Source organism: Periophthalmus magnuspinnatus, chromosome 19 (genome assembly GCF_009829125.3).
Source record: "Periophthalmus magnuspinnatus isolate fPerMag1 chromosome 19, fPerMag1.2.pri, whole genome shotgun sequence".
In the NCBI taxonomy this organism is placed as follows: domain Eukaryota; kingdom Metazoa; phylum Chordata; class Actinopteri; order Gobiiformes; family Gobiidae; genus Periophthalmus; species Periophthalmus magnuspinnatus.
This window is the reverse complement of record NC_047144.1, coordinates 18,846,797-18,861,798: the sequence shown is the minus strand read 5'-3', so window position 1 is coordinate 18,861,798 and position 15,002 is coordinate 18,846,797. Positions and strand designations below refer to the sequence as shown.

Sequence of the window (15,002 nt, the reverse complement as noted above, 5' to 3'; positions counted from 1 at the left end):
AGTTAAGGTGAACTTTGACCTACTCACTTCAAAGGTCAGTATTGTGCACGTGACAAAACCAATGCTCCGCTCGCGAGCGCTGTGAGGATGCGCTGAATGCAGTTTCTTACTCCAAAACATGGTAGAAAATAAAGAGATCACTTTCACAACGATTTAAGACTGTAAAAGAAACCTGCGTGTATCTCATCTGTGGAGCGACTGTGGTGACGGCAAAGACACAATGTGGAGGGACACCTCACTACGTCTCACAAAACCCCACACTAACTACCCACGGGGACGAGCAGGGGCAGAACAAGCCCAGAGCTAAACGCAGCTTTGGGTAAACAACAGGCTTTAAAAATATGTAAGCTTATTTTTCTTTAACATTACATAATTGATAACTTTATGAAACATGGTGCAATGTATATTATTTATGTTTTGTTAAAAAGGTTTGTCAATGGATAGTGAAAATGGGACACTTCTCCTATGAGATGTAGTGATATAAGTGTCATCTGGAAATTTAACAATTACTAAGATTAGTAAAGTTAAAGTGCTGAATACTGATATCTGTTTCCCTCCTTGCTCATTGTTGATAATTATTTTGAGAAATCATTAATGTGATCAGTGTGTTCACATAGATGATTATCATTTATCATTATTAATAATGTATAACTAAAGGCAAACTGAGAAAATGTGTTATTTCAGAAGAGCGTCTCAAACTGGTCGCCCTTCGTATGACTCAGTGCCCATAAAGTATTTTTAAGATTATATCATATTTAATCTTATATATATATATATATATATATATATATATATATATATATATATATATATATATATATATATATCCAGGACAAAGGCATTTCTCATGGAACAAAATCATTTATTTCGTTTGACAGATGAGGGAGTTGTACTAAAGCTTCTGTAAAAACAAAGACGATCATTCACCATGGCACACAAACATGAAACGTGTGGGATCAGAAATATCACCGCTGCTACATGTCAAAAAACAGAACAAACAGGAACATTTTTTAAAACAACGGCAAGTCAAATTCTAACATGTGACATTCAGCCCTGAGAAAAGATTATAAAACAGCTGTATTTGGTACAACACAAAATCCAGGTGAAAGGATTGATTGCAAAGGAATTATAGATGGCACATTGGTTGCTGGTGACTTGGCATATAGAGCTGCCCGTAGAATAAAAAAAAACAAACTGGTACATTACTCCCCCTGTAGGCGAGATGGAAAACTACAAACATTTTTACACTTGGAAGGAGGAACTTTCATGAAGTAGGAAAAAGTGCGTGCAAGCTGCCTTCAAATCCAAGTCTTTTCAATGATTTGTCTTGGCTGAAATGAATCGTCTGCGTTCACAACATACAAGAATCATAGGGCAGAGCCTGTTTAAAAGTGCATATGACTGGGTTTCATGTTTTTTGTAATTATCACTTGGTTAGGTGGGATAGTACCTGCGCTAAACATGACATTTACCAAAACAAATCTGCTTTTTCCTACTCAAATAATAGCCAAGGTGTAAATTAAATGAGCTCTTGTTAACATTTTCCTAGGTAACAGCTGTGGAATTAGTTCTACGCACGTCACAGCTGCTGCTCATGTCCAACCAGGAAGTAACAAACTTTACTGAAACTTTTTGTGTCAGTTTGTGGGTAAACGATGAAACGAAAAGTACACAAATACAGGAAGTAGCACAGAGACAATTTACATGTAAGGAAGGCATTTTGTGTAAGTTTAAACCTTTTAACAAAATACAAGTGTTGTCAAATCATAACTTTTTTGTAAATAAATCAGGCTTTTGCCCTTGGTTGCTAGGTAACAGTGATGGAAGCCAATTATGTCATATCTGCATCCAACCAGGAAGTAAAATAAAATTTAAAAAAATCACAAAAAAGGCAAGGTTTTTAGTAAAATCGTAAATATACTGATGTTAACAATGTTTTAGTAAAATGAGTGGTCGAGCTTGTCATATGCACTTTTAAACTACAGAGATTCTGGGATGTTGTGAAGTCACGTGAACCCAACCTATTAGTCGCATACTTGCATATTTTGAGAAGCACCACTTGGAGAGGAGATATAAAAGTAGCAGTCTGATTTGTCCAAAGCCAGTGCGGCGTTCGCTCATGTAAACTTAAGTCAGGTCTTTAACACTGAAAATGCAAGAGAAGGGTCCGTCTGTGATTCACGCAAACAACGGCAAGGTCAGGCAAAAGTGTGTTAAAGCAAGAGGAGGAAAACCATACTCAAATTAGAGATGCACTGTGTAACTTTTCTGATGGGGGGGTCCACTAGCTGCTCGTCTTCATGGAGGTATCATCACTTTGCTTAAAATGTTGCACAGTATGGTATTAAAATGATCTTATTCATGGGTTCAGATTCCTGTTCCATGGTATTTCATTTTTAAAAATTGCCAATTGCCATCACAACCACCCTGATTTTCCATCATTCTGCTATGGATAACATTTTATTTCATTATGTAGGTTTTAAGTGCTCAAAATAAAACAAACAAAAATACATTGAAAAGCAAGTCACCCAACTACAGATCTGACCTGTAACTTGGTTTAGTAGCGCTCGTTTCCATGGAGATAAATACATTTAATGCCATACTGTCAAACACTGTCAAGCAAAAGCCCTTACCCCCCCTACTAGAAAAGTTATAGTGCAGCTTTAAACAACTTTATGAACAACACTTGCAGAATCTACAACACATTTAATGAAGTCTTTACATATTTGAAAATTCATGAGTCATCATTTGTTTTATTCAAATGTGATATACTAGAAAACTCACTCCAGTGGGGTGGCTGAAGTGTCGAGCTCAAGGACACAGTGGCAGTATGTAATATGGATACTATGGATGGTAAGGGATCAAACCAGCATCCTTCAGGTTAGTGGGTGACTGTTGCTACCAACGGAGACTTTTTGCAGTCCTGATTTCAAAGAAACAAATGTATTACGTGGGTAAAGTGGAGGAGGCGTGTAGGTTTGATTCCTGCTCCCCGTGTTGCAGCTTTGGGATTAGTGATGACTATGGCTACCAAATGAGCCAAATTAGTTTTGTTTTTGTTTTCAATTAAAAAAAAAAAAAAAAAAACTGACAAATTCATAGATGTTAGTTTGGGGAAGTGTCATGCCCAGAGACACAGTGGCAGTAAGAAATATAGGTAGCAGGGATCAAACAGCAACCTTTACAATACCAACTGAGCGTCTATGGCTCAAGTACGACCATGCAATAAATTAATAAATTCATTAATTAATACTTTACATACTGGTATTGTGCCCATGAGCAAGACAGTTAACCCGTACTGTCAATGTGGCCAGCAGGCATAGAACTACCAACCTTGGCACGAGTGGATGAGCAATCTACTGTCCAAATTTCACTGTATTAAAAGAATGACATTTTGTATTTTAAATTTGAAATGTGGTTTCCTCGTTTCACTTTAATAAAAGGTAAACCCTGTTAACACAAACATATGGAGGCCCAAGATGGCGGACAAAGTGCTTCCATCCAAAATCAACATTTCCAAGACGCTTGTCCAAGTTTTAAAAAAATGTAAACTTCGGAAAAACGTTTAAAAAAAAAAACTTCATAAAAACGTATCCAGGACCACATGTCACTCCAAAGTGCTTCCAGAGAAACGAAAACGCTAATATTACGGAATACATTCACTTCCCCCGTAAACAAACCAACGTAGAAAACTTAATGCTGTGATGATCCAAAGTGATCAAATGTTTGTGTCCATCTGATTTTAAATCTAGACCCTCTGATGTCCCTTTAAGGTAAAATTCTCTCCTTTGATGGCTTTGAGAATAACTTAAAAACACATTAAGAATTCCAGAATAAATAAAAACTAAAATAATCATACAAAATTGATATAAAATTAAATATCTTTGATTGTTATTTAATCCAAAAACGTAAATATTGTATAAATAGATCAGACTGAGTGGAGCGGAGGGTCCCTGTGATGAGGGAAGTTAAGGTCCTCGCTTGCAGCCAGAAGGATGTTGGTCCACATTGCCGTGGTTACCACATGAAGAGGTGGGGTCAACCACAGCAGACCGGAGGGGGCAACTCTAAAGAGGAAGAAACAAAATAAATAAGACACAGAAAATATGGCAAATTGTGTGATATAATGAATCCCACACTATTACAGCCTTTGTTTGAATATTGCCAAATTCAAATTTTAGCCATTTGACAAGTCAATAAAAAGAGATTTTTATTTTGATCAGTAGGTCAAAATAGTGTACAAATTCTACAAAAAATACACCAAAACATGGATGCAATCAAATGCAAACTCGGTAACATTTGAATTTGAAATTTTACTAAGATAAAGGTTGAAGCCTATACAGTGAAATTCTGTCATACAATAGAACATAATTTTCAACAAAAAAAATACTGTTTCTTGAATTTAAAAGGAACAGTACGTGCTCTTACCGTTTTAATAAACGTACAATAATCACAAGTGAAACTGGGTTGCCAGTGCCTTTATTCACTCTATAGAAAGGCCATGAACCTTCAGAAGTCACTCACTGAGCTGCAGAGGCTGCACTAGCACTGAGTCATCATTGGCTGCAGGTGCTGGAGTTTAGGTAGTGACCATTCAGATCAGAGAGGGATTTTAGGTTTAAACCAACTGGATTTCAGCACTGAAACTGGCAACTCAAATGAGACTCATGAGGCTCGTTCTGCCTTCTGATTGGATAATCATCTTGACTATCAAAACATTAAATTATAACATAAGCAACTTGAGCATCATGTGAAATATTTTGTAATTAATAAAATAATAAATAATAAATCAGTACTACAATTCAGTAAATCAGTAAAGGTTATATTTGATTTGATTTTGAGTTGATGTTTACCTCATATCTGGGGACATCGATAAGTCACATTTATGACATTAAAAAAATTAAAATCTTACATACAGTTCTTTAAGGAGCTTCAAGGTTCAGTGGTGATTGTAATCCCTTACAATTCTGCCCTGTCCTCCATCTTCATTTTCAAACTCTTATCTCTCCCATGACCCCAGAGCTCTTTACATACCCAGGAGCACCCTCTGCTGTGGTCAGCTGGGCTCCGGCCGGCTGCTCGGAGGGGCCTTGATGGACTTGTTCTAAAGGAGACATGATGGGACCAGGTTATATGAAACATCACCAGTGAATCCCATAGTCAAAGAGCACCTGAAGATCTCACCTTGTGCTTCCTACACTTCATGGAGAAGTTGTCCTCCTCCAGAACACAGTCTGGAACACATACACACAGGAGTTAGTTTGAGGACAGGGTCTGATGTATGAGCTGTATATCGATTGTAAATGTTTGTCTCTATTCCCCAGAGACAGTGCTCACCTGAGTGGAGCGCACACCTGTAGTGGTACTTGTTGGGACACCCTTTGAACAGACAGCCCAGAGACGCCCCTTTGTCCCCACACGATGAGCACCTCTGCAACACAGAAACAGAGAGAGAGTGAGTGAGAGAGACAGGAAAGAGAGCCATCAAACTGCAGCACAGCATATGCAACGATTCATTTCGACAGGAAAAAAGTCTTTGCACAACTGTACCATCTAGAATAATTTCCACATTACCAAGGACACGTCCAGCTCAGATATCCACAAAGATTTACTAAAATATGGCCTAGAGCTTTGGGGGTTGTTCATTTTTTGTGGAGTTTATGAAATTATTGTTGTCCGTGTGTAATCAAGAAGGAAAATTATAACTAGAGCAAAACTGTCTAAATTGCACAAGTTATGTAGGATTAGACTGATGAAAATAAAGGAAAACACTTCCTGGTGCGCAAATTATCTCTAGATTTTTTTCCGTTGTAGAACACACCGCTGCTTCCTGTACTGTACTTTTCAACTTTTCTCCACAAACTGCCACTTAACTGATGTAAAGCTATGATAAATATTCACCACAGTTACTATCCCTCCAAACCAAGTCATAATTAGAAAAAAAACTATGCACCTTAAAAATGATTTTACTTTAAAAATTAAGATTCACATATTCATATTATTTAAATATTACTGTATTATTATTATTATATGGAATTCTAAAAATATTATTATTAACATCATATTCAAACTCAAAGTCTTAGCATTCTCTGTTCACATTTGTGGTGCCTGGTGAGGTGGTTCCTTCAAGTCCTTTGAGGGCAGAGTGACATCCCCTGACAGCTCCCGACAGTTAATTAAGGAAGTATCGAGCTGAAGAATCAATTACAACATTCTTTAACTGAATCGCTTTCCCAGCAGACAGAGAGCTTCAGGTCATCTGCACCGTTACAGGAGCAAAGGAGGCACCATTGTTACAGAGACCCTATACTGCTGACAAACGGCAAGGCTTTCATAACCAACATCTATTCTGACATGTTAAAAGGTGAACTATAAAGGTTTTGGAATATTCATCTTGTCAATTTCATCACATTAATACTATGAATCTTGCTTGTCTCTATGAAGAGGTTATTGCTTTACCTAGACCCTAAAATGTTTCATTGTATAGTATTACATTTATAAAGCTTCCTCAACTACAAACATGCTTTTTTAATACTTTAACATGTTAGAACATCAAATTCAACACTTTCTAATTGTTTGAATGTGCTTTTACCGTACTGTGCGCTGCTCTGACGGCCTCCTCCAGCCCATAGACCTTCCCCCTGACCAGGAACACCCCGGCGGCCCACACCCCACAGTCCTCGTGGAGCCAGTACTCGCAGGGACCCAGAGGCACCATGGGGGGGCTATACCAATCTTCTGTATCCGCTCGGACACGCTTTGCTGCCAGACTCCTCCCCTCCTTGCCCCCCCACCGCCGCCGCTGCTGCCCCTTTGTGGACGTCCACTTCCTCCCGCTGCTGCATGTCGATGAATCTGATTCACTGGACTCTTCCTTTAGCTCCGACCCCAGATTTGACCTTTTTGCTGAAGGTTGGTGCCCTTCGGAGTAATAGGGTCCGTGGAGATCGCCCAGGTCCATGGCGTTGGCAGACTGACCGCACAGGCAGCACACTAGCGCCCCCTGCTGCTCCGACTGCATGGACGCGCGCCCCAGCTGCAGACAGGAAGTAGTGGGCACAGCAGCGGGCACATACTCCGCAGAAGATCCATGCTGTTGGTTGGTTTTCCGCTGAGCTTTAACCTCTTCGGGGTAGTTGACCACAGTACACACTGAGGACGCCTGATCCTTGCGCTGTACCCGGATGAACGGTGAAAAGCTATGCGTTTTTGAGTCCCGTTTCTCCTCTTTATAATTTAGGTATCGCAGCTTGATTTCTGGCTCCTTGGGGGAAAACATGCTTGAAGCGTTTCTGAGCTCAGGTTTTTTTCGTTTTTTCTTAGGCGTAGATTTTGATTTTGCCCTTGGGCAGGTCTTCTTCGCGGGCACCTCACTGTTGGTTTTGCCTGGACTTTTCGTCTGCAATGTGGATGATTCTAGAGTCGACATAACACTTCCAACAGTAACATCGCTATCTGTTTGGGAAAACAATTCTTCGAAGTTTGCTGGTGGCGAAGTTTGCTCTGATGATTTCCGTTTTAACTTTACCGGACTGGCTTGTAGTGAATTTGCGGTGCTTTGGCGGTGCGGATCTGAGGTAGAGTTTTTGCAGTTTTCCGGAATTGCTTTAGTGTGACCCTTTTTAGGTGAGACTTTGGGCATCTCCTTTTTATCGTCACATTTTTTGTTACTTGTCAAAAGCCTATTGCTCTTACGCAGCGTTAACTTGTCCTCCTTGGTTTGGGGACTTTTCTTGCCAGCACGCATGCATCCGGACACATTGTACTGACTGGAATTGATGTCCATGACAACAGATTCTAAGCGCATCCCTCTGCTGGATCGGACAGGTAGTTTTCTTTCACATACAGTATTTTGTAGTGCTTTAACATTGCCATTTAAGACTTTGGCACTCTTAAGATTTCCCTCCAAAACATCTGCCATACAAACATCATCTGGCAAGTCGATGAGTGGTTCCAAAACAGAAACCCTTCTATTAATTGAGTGATCGCTTACGTCATTTGAAAGAAAGCTGTCCTCGGAACCTGGTTGGATGGTGTCTTGAGTACTTGAAAGATCGTCCGTTGTCTCTAGAAATGAATTGTCTCTGCTTGGTGAACAGGAGGCTTCCGGAAGTATGAAGACATCATCTATTTCATTCAATGAGGTAGCAGAAGGGGACACAAGGTCTTCCGAAGGGCTGATGACATCACCCAGTTGTGTATTCACTGCCTTATGATGTAGAGATGATACAGTACCTAGCTCTGGACTGTCCCCGTCCAAAACATTCTCTTTGTCTTTTTGTAAAGAATCCACAAGGTTTTCCGTTTCTTGGCACACTTGTAAGGAGTCATTGCCCTCTCCCAAGGGTGCAGAGGACTCCTCATACGTTTGAGGTGATTTTTCAAAAACCTGCTTCGACATCAACTCCGAAAACCCAGGCAAGAATTTTGGATGTTCTTGTAAACAGTCCGATGCTAATGTAGAACTATCTTGTATGGAATCCGAACAATGTACAGACTGATGGAATTCTGTTGTGAAGGTGGGACAATTTTGTAAGGAATGATTGTCTCCGAAATGTTCCATGTTTTTGCTTGAAGAATTGGAGCTCTCTGATTCTTGTAAGGCTGTAGGGCACTCAGGTAAGGGTGTGGAACCATCTTGTAAGGATTCACTAAACCAAATGTCCCCACCATTTTGTAAACGTTCACAGCTGTCAACACTGTGTTGCTCTGAAGTGTCCATCTGTGATGTCCCATTCAACTCTGAAGTCTGTTTCATATTTGTCCCCACATCAACCTCCAACTGCTCCTGAGAGAGCGACTGGAGAAGATGTGTGTGTGCAGCTAGATCACCAGGTCCATCCATGTTCTCCAGATAAGGCTGAGTTAATGTCATGTTCTTCTCTCCAATCTCACATGGAGGCTGAAGCGAGTATTTGCTGAATGTGGGGACACCATACACAGAAGATGTCCCAGACAGGGAGTCTTGAGTGGAGAAGACATGAGACCGGCTCACGTAGGACAATGTGACTGTGGTGTGGGAGAAGGCATTATCAGGCTGGATCTGGCCTCCTGACTGGACAGTGCATGGGGCAATGTCTGGATATGAGGGTCCAGTGTTGCCCGGGTCTGTGGTCTGGTACCAGCTGGAGGTCCTCCTGATCATGGGACATTCTCCTCCTCTCTTGGTCAGGTCTACCACAGCAGGCAGGCTGGAAGTGGACAGGTCCTGGGGTGTCTGGAGGTCGTCTGCTGTCCCAGGAGGCTGCTCCATAACAACTGCAGAGGACAAACAAAACAGGGGTATGATGGGTTTCCATGGAAGCAACTGACACCATCGAGATGGTTATTTGCAAAATGGGATTTGGCTTCTAAGTCAAGAGAGTTCTTTGGGAATGTCAATGATAAATATTGTGCAATATACAATAGAATGATTATGACTTTAAGCAGTAAATTAAACTAATACATGTTTGTAACATTTTGCCCTCATGCATCAGAGTGAAAACAATCATAAATAAAATATTAAAATAATATTATTTACAAGGCAAAATCTACAATATATTTATACTTGGAGCTACAGTGTATTTAGCAATCATCATTAATTAATTATTTATTAAATAATAGGCAAAACAGCCCGAGAGAGATAGTGCAGAGCTGAGCATGATGAAGGTGACATTATAATCGGACGTCTTGTTGAATGTAATTAGTGATCAGACACATGTCACACAGACACAGATCATTAAACTGAGCCTGCGCTAAAAAACACCACATCTGAACATAGGAAAATATAGGATTATAACAAAAACATTTTGTTTTACAAGAACCACCAGATTCAGTGACAAGAGCCAACATTCGTTGACAACAGGGCTAACAGATAGCTTAGCGGTGGCTAATGCTAGGCCTCGGCTAGCTCCGGTTACGTCTGTCTCATGTCAAACCCCGTCCACATCCCCTCAACTTTACAACTTTTACTTTTGATACTAAATTAAGCATCGTCGATACAGTATTCACTATCGGGTCGTACAGATAGAGGAAAATCTTTAATTCGGTTTTTACAAAAACTTCACTAAATCCTCCGTACAATTTAAAAATAGATTTAATTATTAGACCTTGGTTATCGCTGCAAACTACCCCGAGGAACTTTATAAAACGACCAACGGCAGGAGCGTGGGCTCAAATATAAATGATGACTGTAAAATCATCTTTAGTGTTTTATAAACTTGTCCCGAATCGAAGAGGACAAAGAATCCGATCCAGAACTTCAGATTTGTGATAAACTAGTTTAAATCAGCAGAGAAAAGTTCCGTGTGCTTTTAATGAAACTTTTTGCTAATGAAGTGCGGCAGCACGTTCTGTCTGAGCGGCGCCAGGGCCAGGCCCGGTGCGTCAAACAAAGGCAGAGGTAAACTTACCGGGACAGACACACGAAGCCGCTTCTGATCCGCTTTAAATCACACCAGTCTTCATTTCTTACAACACTTCTTCTTTTTCTGTGAATCCCAACAAAAGTACGAACTGAGACAGCCGCATTTAATAAAAGAAGCGCACTTTACAGGAACACTCTCCAGTTGCTGCGGCGTCAAGATTAGATTTTAACTCGCACTTCCGGTTTACCTTCCACAGTAAAAGCGGTACTGTAACATGCGCCGTACTTCCTGTTGGAAAGTGACAAAATAAAAGACGCATTCACATTTGAAAGGGTTGACAAACTGTAAAAGTGTCAGCTCAGTCATATGCTCCTATGCTTATGTATTCAATGGTAAAGAGGCACATTTTATGAAGCGCTTTTCCAGGGACGTCACTAGACCCTTTTTCTGGGGCATAGGCCCCAGTATAAATCAGCAGTGCCCCAGTATGGTAGGACCCAATCCATGCACAGGAGGCAAGTGCCAAGATCACATAAAGACATGAGGAGCCCCCTGCCCCTGTGCACAGTTCACACTCTGTGGGAGCTGGAAAAGAACTGCCAACCTGTGGACCAGTGGAGCTGACCTCCTTAACACGTGTGCTTAATGTGATAAAATTGAAACACTTTCTCATTGGTTTAAAAAAAAAAAAAAAAAAAAGCAAAATGGACAACAGTTTTTATTTTCCAGTCACACTAATAGGTTCAATATGCACGTCCATGTGTGACAAAAAATAATTACCCATAATATAATCCTGTAAAACTATTCTAACTTGATACTATGCAGATGATGTCATCAACATTCCTGGGAAAGTAAAGCTAACTGTAGACACTGCTCTGTCTGAAGCTTTGTTACTCAAGTTACCCAAGTACTGAGCTTTGTTCTAACACAGGGGTAGGCAAATATTTTGACACACGGGCCACAATGGGTTCTAAAATGTGACAGAGGGGCCAGAATATGTATATTACATTAGAGATTTTGCCTGTAACATGTAGCAAAGCACGAATATGCAAGGCTCATTGTACATATTTTCCACCCCAAATACATTAATTAAATTCATTGTTAATTTAATAAATTTCAGTTAAATAAACACAGCAGAAAAACTCACATTCAGCTTTATCAAGTGCCAAAAGAACACCAACTTGTTGAAAAGGTCAGTTGAACAAGGTTTACCCCTACCTATTTTAATATAATTTAGCCACGTTCGGCGGGCTGGATTAATAAGCCTGAAGGGCCGTGTGTGGCCCCCGGGCCCTAGTTTGCACATGTCTGTTCTAACATAATATGACCAGAAAGAAATGATTTAAGTGAATCTACAACAGGAGAGCTGATTTGTTCTGTTTAACAAGTTTCACTCAAATAACATTATTCACAAGCTAGCTAGAATTAATAGTTTTTCAGTGAGTCACTATCAGTTTTTAAACTAAACAGAGCCATGGACGCTCACATTGATCACAGGAAAATGTGTTGTTTAAATCCATTTTGTGTTTTTTTCTTGAGTTTTAAGCCTAAAAACCTTTTTGACAGTATTTGCAAATGTGTGCATTGCGTCCCTATGGAAACTGCAGAAACATTCCACCATAGAGATGCATGTAGTGCACCCCCAAGATGTCATTGCATTATGAATACATCCCATTATAGAATTGTACAATAAATACCACAGTAGTTATGAAAATATTGCAGAAAATATAACAGAACCAAACAAATAAAAGACCAGTCAAAGGGTGCAAAAATATTTATTGCTAATAAACCTGTTGTCAGTTGGTGTATATTTGCTTTATATTTACAATAAGAGTACAGAGGCGTGGGAATGTGAATACCCCAGCCATTTAAATAAATACAAAGGGACTGCCACTGAAAAAGACAAACTGCAATGATTGTAGTGAGGGAAACTCTATAAAAGTATCTACTCAAAGGATCATTCATATGCTTGAGCTGTGTGAAACGTGGGTGAAGTTAGTTGTAGATATCGCAGCCATCTGGAAGATTGTTGTTCGGTAGTGCTGTGGTGAGCTTGTGCTTTTAGCGAGCAGGAATGATAGAGGAGGAGGTGAAAACAAAAACATGCACACTATTCATTCATAAATATTTGTTATGCAAGTAATACTCGCTCATCAAAATGGAGCTGTTAGGTACGGAAGGCTGAGAAGGACAAAACTAATTCACAACGTAAGAAACAAACTGAGAATATTTGTTTGTTTTTTTCCCCAAATGGTGACTTTTATAAATGTTTAAACTATGTAATATGTTTTCACTAATGAGACAAAGCTTGGGAAATCATAATGAACAGTGGGACAGTGCCTCCCAGTGCACAAAAGTGTGTACTGAGCAGAAAATTATGCAATCACACAAAGCTAGCTCCAAACTGCCTTTAAAAATTAGTTCATCTTGAAATTCTATAATTTGGGCATAAATTAAAACTATTTTTGCTCAAGTATTTTAAAACTGGTCATTTGCAAAGTCTTAAAATATCAGAAAAATATCAATTCCATTTCTACATTCTTACACAAAGTTGTTAAGTAGTTTTGACCTTCTCAGGCTGCCATAGTTTAGCCATTCACCGTCACATTTGTGGCTAGCAACAGTCCGGGGAGTTAAAACAGTAGCTTACACAGATTTTTTTTTTTTTTTAGTGTTGACGGATGTTCATTATTAAAAACAGTATTTACAGTAAGACATGGCAGCAAAAAAAAAAAAAAAAAAAAATTACAAAAAAGTCACAGTTAACTGAAGTGCAGGGAATGCCGACTATAAACTCAAACTTCATACCATATTCCGAATAACATAGGAAGGGGTGTGGCCAGTGTAGTGTGGTACGATAGGAGCTAAAATGCAGTGGGCGTTTGAACATGCAGCGCTCAGAACTCTTTCGGGTCCTTGTTGTCGAACAGGTGGAGGCGCTGTTCTGCGGTCAGGCCCTCCTTTAGACTCTGGAACAAAAACAAAATGCACATCTTAGTAAATGAGCAGTGAGTAAGAGATGAGGTCTTCTGTCAACAACATCCACCAGGTAAAGTGCAGCTGAACTAAGTGATCACCATAGCCCACAGTGAGGTGTGTCACCACATTAGTCTATCAGCTAATACCTCTCAGACAGCACAAATGTATATGGACCTGCATGGTTTTAAAGATTAAACTTAAGAGTCGACAAGGGCTCAGAATCAGTAACATTTCCAACAGATTCATCAGTGAGGCTATAATGGGTTTGCACATGCTTATTAAAAAGTTATACAATATAACTTTTCTGATTGAGGGTCCGCCACCTGCTTGTCTCCATGGAGATATTATACATTTGCCTGGAATGTTCCTCAGGCATTACTATCCATTTCCATGAACACTGAAAGCTGACATCACCAGGCCAAGTTACAGATCCTATCCGTGTCTCACATTAAGAATAGATATTTTTAAAGGTCCTATATTATGGAAAATTGACTCTTGTGAGCTTTAAGCTACGTTAGAACATTGCTACCTCATCAGAAACATACTCTGAGCTCAAGCTCAAAATGCTCTGTTCCACCGTGTGGTGTCAGGTAGCGGTAGTTTTCAAGTTAACAGTTTCCTTTTACCTTTCATTTATAAGAGACAGGCAATCCCAGTGTTGATTATTCTACATTACATTATAACAGATCAGAAAATAGTGCAATATAAGCCCTTTAAGGTATAAACCATAAAAACACCCGTAACCAAATAGATGCAAAAGATATAAGCTTAATGCCATAATGTGTAACATTCAATCTATGCAACTGAATAACAATAAATAGGATTTTTTTTTTCTTTTTTTTTTATAAAAAATGTGAGTGATTTGTACATTACAGTGAGACCAACTTCACTTGCAGTGAAACTCTGCAGTGAGTGTGCAATACTGTACTAAAAACTACGAAACAATGCTCTAAAGTGTCCAGAGTATGTCCATTTGTGCGGTCTGAGAGAAACCCCAGAGTGGTCCCATAGTGCAGAGCCGGCCCTGTTTAAAGGCGGTGCATGCGTGGGGGCGTGGCTTTACCTCAGGAGCAGAGGCGCTCTCTGCTGCGGCCCTAACTGTCCCAGGGCATGTCTCGACTCACAGACTGAGGAAACACACAAGCAGGAGCTGTGTGTTAGACTACTGCTACAGCCTACGTCACAACACAACACAACACTACACACTACACACTGCACAGCATTTCCAAAACCTGCAGGAGGCGACACTGACTTTATGAACACAGCCTGAGGGAGTGAGCAGGCAGGGTTTTTTCCATGATTATTTTAAAATCCTGTGATGTGATGATAGCACTCATAAAAATGGAACAAAGGGAGTTTCATTTGACAGTCCATGTTTCCAGAGGGAGGAATGAAACAGGTCAGTTAGTAATGTTTAGATTTGTTGCTTGAAGAGGTTTGTATAATATCATATTTGCATAATTTATAATATGATTAGATTGGAATTTGCAATGTTTAAATACAATTGTTGTTACAATGTGCCTAAAATATCTCGGTCAGATTCAAGTAACACAAAAAAATGAATGAATTGTAAACGTAATGGCTAAAGTTTAAAAATGTCACCTTATTACAATATTTATTTTGTCAATACATTTAACATATAAAGGTACAGTATCTAACTTTCTGGAGGTGGCACAT

The 15,002-nt window shown here is 39.7% G+C and overlaps 2 protein-coding genes across 5 annotated transcripts in view; both read right to left on the bottom strand.

Annotated features, from left to right (window-relative positions):
* Nucleotides 1-849: 849 nt before the first annotated feature.
* si:dkey-94l16.4 (uncharacterized) lies at nt 850-10,603 on the bottom strand. Its single transcript, XM_033985415.2, has 6 exons — nt 10,392-10,603; nt 6,593-9,258; nt 5,338-5,431; nt 5,185-5,234; nt 5,035-5,104; nt 850-4,067 (listed from the first exon to the last, which is right to left on the bottom strand). Exons 2-5 carry the CDS (start codon nt 9,251-9,253, stop codon nt 5,057-5,059), a joined length of 2,853 nt encoding a protein of 950 aa, XP_033841306.2. The 5' UTR covers nt 9,254-9,258; nt 10,392-10,603; the 3' UTR covers nt 850-4,067; nt 5,035-5,056.
* Nucleotides 10,604-12,102: 1,499 nt separating this feature from the next.
* The window catches only part of mprip (myosin phosphatase Rho interacting protein), a 52,399-nt gene continuing 49,499 nt past the window's right edge, over nt 12,103-15,002 (bottom strand). For 3 of the 4 annotated variants that reach the window (XM_033985410.2, XM_033985412.2, XM_033985413.2), the window contains one exon: nt 12,103-13,315. In XM_033985410.2, the coding sequence (XP_033841301.1) occupies nt 13,244-13,315 (72 nt within the window). In that variant the 3' untranslated portion in view covers nt 12,103-13,243. Of the gene's footprint in view, nt 13,316-14,388; nt 14,453-15,002 lie in introns of all 4 variants that reach the window. The other variant, XM_033985411.2, reaches the window with a different exon arrangement.

What these genes read in the sequence shown, in the direction of transcription:
- si:dkey-94l16.4 (XM_033985415.2), bottom strand. Translation starts at nt 9,253, where the DNA reads ATGGAGCAGCCTCCTGGGACAGCAGACGACCTCCAGACACCCCAGGAC. An exon ending in TCAGAGCAGCGCACAGTACG is followed by an intron (nt 5,432 to 6,592) that starts GTAAAAGCACAT and finishes TCTGTGTTGCAG; the next exon opens with AGGTGCTCATCGTGTGGGGA. An exon ending in TGAAGTGTAGGAAGCACAAG is followed by an intron (nt 5,105 to 5,184) that starts GTGAGATCTTCA and finishes TGTCTCCTTTAG; the next exon opens with AACAAGTCCATCAAGGCCCC.